The sequence below is a fragment of the Xenopus laevis genome, chromosome 5L (genome assembly GCF_017654675.1).
Source record: "Xenopus laevis strain J_2021 chromosome 5L, Xenopus_laevis_v10.1, whole genome shotgun sequence".
In the NCBI taxonomy this organism is placed as follows: Eukaryota; Metazoa; Chordata; class Amphibia; order Anura; family Pipidae; genus Xenopus; species Xenopus laevis.
This window is the reverse complement of record NC_054379.1, coordinates 73261159-73269735: the sequence shown is the minus strand read 5'-3', so window position 1 is coordinate 73269735 and position 8577 is coordinate 73261159. Positions and strand designations below refer to the sequence as shown.

The 8577-nt window shown below is 35.9% G+C and overlaps 1 protein-coding gene across 1 annotated transcript; it reads right to left on the bottom strand.

The window, feature by feature from the left end:
* Positions 1-6375: 6375 nt before the first annotated feature.
* LOC108705429 (trace amine-associated receptor 4) lies at positions 6376-7383 on the bottom strand. Its single transcript, XM_018242306.2, has one exon. The coding sequence runs from the start codon at positions 7381-7383 to the stop codon at positions 6376-6378; it is 1008 nt and encodes a 335-aa protein (XP_018097795.2).
* Between the last annotated feature and the right edge of the window lie 1194 nt (positions 7384-8577).

Here is an 8577-nt window from a genome sequence, read left to right as displayed (position 1 = left end):
TTACACTTAGTTTTTATGCAATTAAAACTTGATTTCAAGCTTGGAATTCAAAAATAAGCACCTGCTTTGAGGACCCTGCGAGCAACATCCAAGGGTTTGGAGAGCAACATGTTGCTCACGAGCTATTGAGTGTTGTTCTTAGATCTACCAGGCAGCTGTTATCTTGTGTTAGGAAGCTGCTATCTGGTTACCTTCCTATTGTTCTTTTGTTTGGCTGCTGGGGGGGGGAAAAGGTAGGGGGTTGATGTCACTCCAACTTGCTGTACAGCAGTAAAGAGTGATTGAAGTTTATCAGAGCACAAGTCACATGACTTGCGGCAGCTGGGAAATTGACAATATGTCTTGCCCATGTCAGATTTCAAAATTGAATATAAAAAAATCTGTTTGCTCTTTTGAGAAATGGATTTCAGTGCAGAATTCTGCTGGAGCAGCACTATTAACTGATTCATTTTGAAAAAAAATTTTTCCCATGACAGTATGCCTTTAAGCTTTAGTTCTCCTTTAAAATATTCCAATGATTTTCTGAAAGTCCATGGCAGTACTGATATACCCATTATGAGTATGTTGTTGGCTACCACAGATACACAAAGCCTCTGTATCTATATTCCACATGAAGCAGCTATAGCAGCAGTAAGATATGTAATAGTGGGCAATCCAAATTGCATTCAGCCCCTGGTAGAGACTGTTGTTTATACTGAGATTCAGATTAAATTGATTGAGGATTACAGTTGTTGATTATTGTAGTCACTTCCAATAAAAAATAAAACTATCCATTCAAAAGGTTTATTATGTTGAGTAGATTTAATATAGCATAATATAGTTCTCATGTGTGATGGAGAGTGCTTAAGCATTGATTAATTCTATCAAATTACATGTTGTTCCTTTAAAATGCAAGTAGACTTATACAAATAGTTTTTGGACTTTTCTAACATAGCACTTTGCAGTGTATAATGGTACTAGGTGGGTTAAGTGTGTCAGATTTCTTTGTTCATCCATACATGGGCAGTAGAAAGAAAATAAAGCATAAAATGACAAGTATTGCATCAGTGTTAATAATACGAAATACAGTGCTGGTTCATTTACTATGGTAAAATAAGTGTTCAATTAAAGGAAAGGGTGGTTGTGGAATACCCTGCCTGATGATGTTGTGAAGCCTGATTATGTTAATGCCTTTAAGAGGGGGTTGAATGATCTCTTAGACAAGCATAATATCAAAGGCTATAGACATACTAAAATCTACAATTAATATAGATATTGTTAAATATAGTTTCAGTGGGCATGTGTAAGTATGTTCAAAACTGTTACAATATGCGATAGAGGAGCTCACTGCAAAAATCTCCCGAAATCACATGCAGGTTCCTGGCCACTCCCACTCGGCAGAAGTTTCCAAACAATGTGAAATACTCACAGCTCAGGATTAACAGCACTTTCTCAAAAATAGTAGTAAAATATTCTTTCTTTATTTCATCTATTAATAAAGCTGTCAGCAAAGGTGCAGTGCATAATATTACAAACTACTGACGCATTTCATGAGCATTACAGCTTTTTTAATGAATGAAATAAAGAAGGAATATTTTACTACTATTTTTGAGAAAGTGCTGTTGATCCTGAGCTGTGAGTTTTTCCCATTTCCCAACTATTTAAGGGTAGGAATGCTTAGGGCAAGTATAACAACCAGAAAGGGCTGAGAATTGATGTCATCAGACGGATGTGCAGCATTAGGTTGAAGCAAGATATAATCCAGCAGTTTTTAGATGTATGCCAATATATTATATACCAGAATGTTCAAGCAAAAGGCATCTTAAAAAGGAAGTTTTTTGGATGCTCCTAAGGGACTTAGTAGGCATATGTGTTTAATGGTTGTTTAGTTCCTTTTTGAAACAAAGCTGATATGATGACAAACATCCCAGCTCAAATGTGCTACAGTTTCTTATACTATACAAGATTCTCTTTCATTTTAAACCAAGGTGATGATTATATATTGAAAAAGAGCTACACTATATTTTGCTTTGGAGAGTGAATTTCTTATTTGTATATGCTATTTGTAATAATGTGCTTTATTGAAATGTATAGACTTTTTTAGAGGATGAAAGCACAATAATGACACCTAGTGGTGAGAGCACAAAGTAAAATTGTTTAGATATGATTCTTTTTTATGGAATGTATTACAGGTATGGGACCTGTTATCCAGAATGCTCGGGACCTGGGGTTTTCTGGATAACGGATCTTTCCGTAATTTGGGTCTTCATGCCTTAACTCTACTAGAAATAAAATAAACCCAATAGGTTGGTTTTGCTTACAATAAGGATTAATTATATCTTAGTTTGGATCAAGTACAAGCTATTGTTTTATTATTACAGAGAAAAAGGAAATCATTTTTAAAAATTTGGATTATTTGGATAAAATGGAGTCTATGGGAAACAGCCATTCCGTAATTCGGAGCTTTCTGGATATCGGGTTTCCGGATAAGGGATCCTATACCTGTATTAGGCAATGATTATGTATACTGTATTTGTTGTGTTTTATTAAAAAAAAATGTTATTCAGTTTTCCTGTTTTCGATGTTACCTTATTTTGATGAACCCTTTTTTTTATTTCAAACAAGATAGGTACAACACTTTAGGCTGTATGTTTATTGGTAACGATCGTTTATTGTGCAGAAAAGACATATATATATATATATATATATATATATATACATATATATATATATATATATATATATATATATATATATATACAGTATATTAAAAAACAAAAATTTATACAAGAAAAAGTAGGTCAAGGAATGCCAACCTTGATGCAATAGACCAAGCATTTTGTTAAATTGTATGCATATAAATCTCAGAATCAATTCACTAAAATGTCTAATTTTCAATATTTCTATTACATTATACATACTTTCATGCATTTATATTAATCAGAATAAAACAGCTTTAGTTTCTTTACTGCTGATCTCCATCAGTATTATAAAGTAATATTGTACAGTATTAGTTCACCATTATTGATTAATATAAAAGATACATTAAGATTATTTACAAATAAAAATTACTTTGCATTCAGGGTTTTTTTAACATGCGAGAAGTGTATGACATACCTACCTCAGGTTTCCACTGCAGATTTTTCCCATGTATGTAATTAGTGACTCTACCAAGTGTTTTAGCAAATGTAAATGCTCCTGTCACTTGTATTAGCTTTTAAGGAGTTATTTATATCAACAGAATTTTTCCCAAAAGATTACAGTTTTGTTCCCAGAAGAAATGAAGGTAAAGTACTGTCAATACTTTGTTTACATCAGAGATGAGGGGAATTTATTCATTGGCTTCACCAAAGCAGTCCATTCGGCTTATTATTTTAAGCAATTATCATTTAAAATGGCTGAAATGTTGTCTGGCCCATGCTTTTCTTTGTTTCACCAGTGGTTCTGGATAATCATGTTTAATGGGTAAAAAATCCTGATGGAAACCACATTTTAATGTAACAAGTATTCACAATAGTGATGTGTGGGTTGACCACGAGTTGACCACCATTGTGAGTTAGGTGTGGGTCAGACAGGAAAAGTACACTCCTCTGCCTCAAGATTCCCTGTCTTGAAACCACAGAACAAAAATAAAACCTGTTCATTGATCAACACACAGCAATTGTTATTTGTATGGTTGTTATAAATGATTGTTTTCCTAATTGATGACTCCCATATGAGTGGATGATTGCACGGGATTGCACTTGTGACAAACTTTTGTCTAACACTACTCAAAAACTGCCACAGACAGCATCTTATACAGCTAACTGGGTACTCCAAAGGAACCTTCCTTCTGAACTTGAAATTAAATATGGGGATGAGACTTTATTCAGCAAAAATTTACTAACTCACAGTTCATACTCAATCACATTGTGAATTTAAATAGTATTAAATGAAGACATACTAGTGTAGCAAAGCAAGACATAGTAACATAACTCATCCTTGGACTGGGTGTTTGGGGACACCATGAGACTCAATATCCAAAAAATTGCAATGTCTGCTCTCAGAAGCAAACATGTGCTTATTTTATAATAGGCAACCCCCCCCAATGACGATAATCGCTAACCTTAGACCGTGGGCTGACACTCCTTTTCATTGATTGTTGTAGGGGACAGCAGTTGCAGTGGATTGCTGAAAGACAAGAAGATGGCGGCACGGTACTCACTGGATTAGTATCCCTGGGCCAGCACATTTTTCCATGCCCTCAGAGAAGTGGCAGCCCAGAGTTTGAAGTTTGAGATTATGATTGGGGGGGGGGGCTTGATATGTGCTGTCAAGTGATTATGATTTTCCTTCTTAAAGGAGAAATCAACCTGTGGGGAAAAAAAACCCCTACCCCCCACCCCAGGTAGCCCTCCCTTCCTCCTCCCCCCAGGCTAACTACCACCCCCCGAGAGATGCCACATACTTACCCCTCGGTGCAGATTCTTCCAGAAGTTCCACGTGTGCATCTTCCAGCTCCTCGGTAAGCTGACCGAGGGGTAGGGTTTTTTCCCCACAGGTTGATTTCTCCTTTAAGAAGTGAACCGCAACCAGTGGCTTATGCGCAACTTGTTGCTAACCAACCCATTGGATGTTGCTCCCAGTAGCCTCAATGCAGGTGCTACCAATAGCCAATTACAGCTCATATTTGGCACCCCGAGGAAAATTTGCATGTTTATGTTGATCTTCAAATTCTTTTACCTTTGAATGTAGCTCAACGGTAAAAAATGTTGGGGACCCCTGCTCTAAAGGCTTACATGTGATTTTTACAACTAGTCTGCCAGTTCAGCCAGCTCTGAAAAAGACAAGGTGCACTGATGCAAGGGAGACCAGGAATTAACCCCTACATTGAAGAGAGTAATTCCTTAAGTGTCCTTCCTGCAAATGCAACTGACCTACCGAACTGCACTCTAATGCTGTTTTGACTTCATAAATTGCTCACAATTGGCTAAACCAGTTGCTTTGCCTCTGCATTGTAAATCAGAAGTTGTGGTGCATACTTTCTTATGAGCATATAATTCTGATAAAGAATGCTGAATTTTTTTTAAAAAAAACATGATGATTTCCATTTTTGTTCTTTGTACATTAAATTTCACAAAATTTCAAAAACTTTGCACATACATGTACTTTGGCACCAACTGCAAATCAGAAATTATGCATCAAAGTGCCTTGTATGTAGGTTCTGCACTTTCTAGATGAGTTAAAAGAGGTGTTAATGATGTGACATATTTTCAATAAAAATAACATGGATATTACAGAAAATACGCAAATTGTAACAAAAAAGGTTTATTAAAAGAAACAATGAACTAAAGAAAATAATACCGAATGCAGAAATAATGTCCAGAATATACAAATATAGTAACAGCAAAGCACGGGCAAGAACAGCAGCAGTCAAAACAAATTCTACTTGTCTTTGTGGTGCTAAATAACACATCACTTGGCAAGTAATTCTAAATGCAAAGGTTTATAGAGTTTTTTTTCTTTTTCTTTAAAACCCATATTTACTGTGAGCATGGAGCAAATTAAAAGAATCTTCTCCGATTAAACATTTAAGGCCCCCATACATAGGCCGATAAAAGCTGTAGACATACTGAGTCGGCAGCTTATTGGGCCCGTGTGTGGGGCCATCCGACGGGCATCCCGACTGATATCTGGCCGAAAGTCAGGCAGATGTCAATCAGGCAGGGCAAAAAATCCTGTTGGATTGATGCGGTCCCGCAATCCGACCGCCCGTATTGCTTCCATTCTGATCCGATCATTGAGCCCTAGGGCCCACGATCGGATCAGCCCAATATTGACCACCTTAATGTGGGCATATCAGGGAGAGATCCACTCATTTGGCGACTGCCAAATGAGTGGATCTCCCTGTGTATAGCTCCCTGTGTATAGCAAGGCTCACAGCATGATAAATTACTTAGTCCAGGTGCCAAACCAGCAGTTCATCCTCATTTTACCCAGCACATTGGTGTTCAAAGGAGTCTCCAACCTTATGAAAGGAATGAGGCATTACTTCATGACTTCAACTGATCTGTCTGAGAGGCATGGGACATTTTGACAGTCAATGTGCTCAGCAGAAGCAGTCAAAACACCCTAAAAATGTCTGTCATAGCCTGCCATTCCTGAGCATGTACCTTCCTATAATCATACAGGATATAGAGTGAGAGCAAGCAAAAATAATTATTTGCTGGTAATGGCATTGCAGGAAATGATAATTAGAAGTATAATAAAAATTGCAAAATGAAACATGATTGGTTTAGTTTAATGGACCTTAAGGAACAGTTAAATATTGTAAGTCTAGTGCATTTTAAAATGATGTAGCTCCTGGTTATTTCTCATCTCTACAAACATGAATGTATCAAAAAAATTATACCAGTGTTAAACATTGATCAAAACTTGTGAGAATGAAGATCCTGCTTTAAAAATATTCCCTTTTATAATGAATTGAAAGGTTTTTTGGAACCATGGGTAAAATAAGGCATAAATAATGGGATTAAGGCCTGAGTTAAAATAACCAAGCCACAGAACAGTACTGTAGACATCTTCAGAAGTTAAAAAGTTAATGTAAGGATCTACTATAGTCAAAATAAAAAATGGCAGCCAGCAAAATAGAAACACTCCCATAACAATGCTCAGAGTTTTTGCTGCCTTGCTTTCGGCTCTGACAGAAACTTTAATTGTTACACTTGGTTGGTCAGTCTGGACATTATGATGATTATGCACAAGCTTAGCTTGCTTATTGGCAACTGAGAAAATGTGTATATAAATTCCGATCATCAGGGTACCTGGAACAAAGAAACTTACCAATGCAGAAACAGCCCCCCAAATCTTGTTGAAAGCAAGAGAACAAGAGCCAGTACAAGTATATGAGGCAATATAGTGTTGTATTCCCTCAGTGTGTATATTGGAAAAAACAAGGCCAAAAGAATACATACAGGAAACAGACCAACTGATAAACAAAAATACCAGTATTACGTCATTAGTTATGTTTTTGTAATAATGAAGAGGCCTACACACTGCGTAGTAGCGATCAACAGAAATAAAGAAAAGATGAAATATGGAAGTTGTGGACAGTGTCATATCAATACAGCTGTGCAATTTGCAGAATAAGTCTCCAAAATACCAACAAGATGTTAATGACCGCACCATGCTGTAGGGCATAACCACCAGTCCTAAAAGAAAATCTGTAACAGCCAAGGACAAAATAAGAAAGTTAGTTGGAGAATGCAGTTGTTTGAAATGTGAGACTGAAATAATCACAATTAGATTTCCTATAGTGGCGAGTACTATAGCTCCAAGCATGACAATTATCATAATAGAATAACTTTCAGGTGACCTGATGGTCCCGAGGCAGGAGATATTCACAAAATCAGAACAAAAGTCCATATTCTATGTAGCTGAATGCCAAAGATGCTCAAATATTTTGTAGTGATGAACATAAGTATCTGTAAAACAAAATTCAAAATCTGTATCACCATCCTATTATGGCAAAATATGGAAATGATAACAACTAAACAAATGTGCATTAAAATTATAATTTGTTAGGTACTGATCTCCAAAGCCTGAGGCATTACCTAAAAGGATGACGTGAAAATAATACTTTCTGTCTAGAGTAAACATAAATAAAATAATTGCATTTCATAGATATTCATACATTTATTGAATGACAGATGAGATAAGATTGTGTCTCTTAATGTGATACTAGCAAGATCCTGAGTTACAACTAATTTACAACTTTAAGGGTGGTTATTTACTAAACCCTGAATTTTTCAGTTTTTCTTTTTAAAAAATCTGAAAAATCACGGCTTGTTGGGAAAAAGCACGGAAAAATCGATACAGGTTTTTCGCTCAGTTTTAACGAGTTTTTACCCGAACAGATTATATCAAGCTTTTTTTAATAATAAATTAGGTAAAATTGGGTATGGGAGTTTGGTTGTGGGTTTTTTTATTTTAAATATGAGTATATTCTTACTGCAAGCAAAACAATACTTTTGGGTTTCATTTTTTTGTAGCAGACTTAAGGTATGGTTGAGCACTGATAATAAGATGTCAAAACTGTTTGGCAAAAAATTGCGCTTTGGATACAAACAGAATCGAAATTTGAAAGAATTAGTGATGCCGGCTGTTCTAGTGATTAAATATGTGACTGCAAAGTGGAGGCTCTCAGAAATGTGGAGTATACAGATGTGGGAACTGTGTTATTTGTAATACTTTAATATTGGGAGATACATTTTACCACCCACATAATGGTAAAAAATATCAAATCAGGCATAGACTTACGAATACATCACAAAACATTATTTATATTAAGTGCCCATGTAGGTTGGTGTACTGCGGAAAGACAATTAGACCATTTAAGTTGAGGATAAATATGCATCGAGCTTTAATACGGGCAGCCCTGGATCTGGATTATAGCAAAATAAACTGTCAAATAAGATATATATCTACACAACCCATTGCACAGCATTAGCTACAAGCTAGACATTCTATATCGGCCTTTAAATGTATGCTAATTGACTGTATACGAGATTTACACAGGGGTGGTAACAATAATTGCCTTTTGTTACAAAGAGAAGCTTT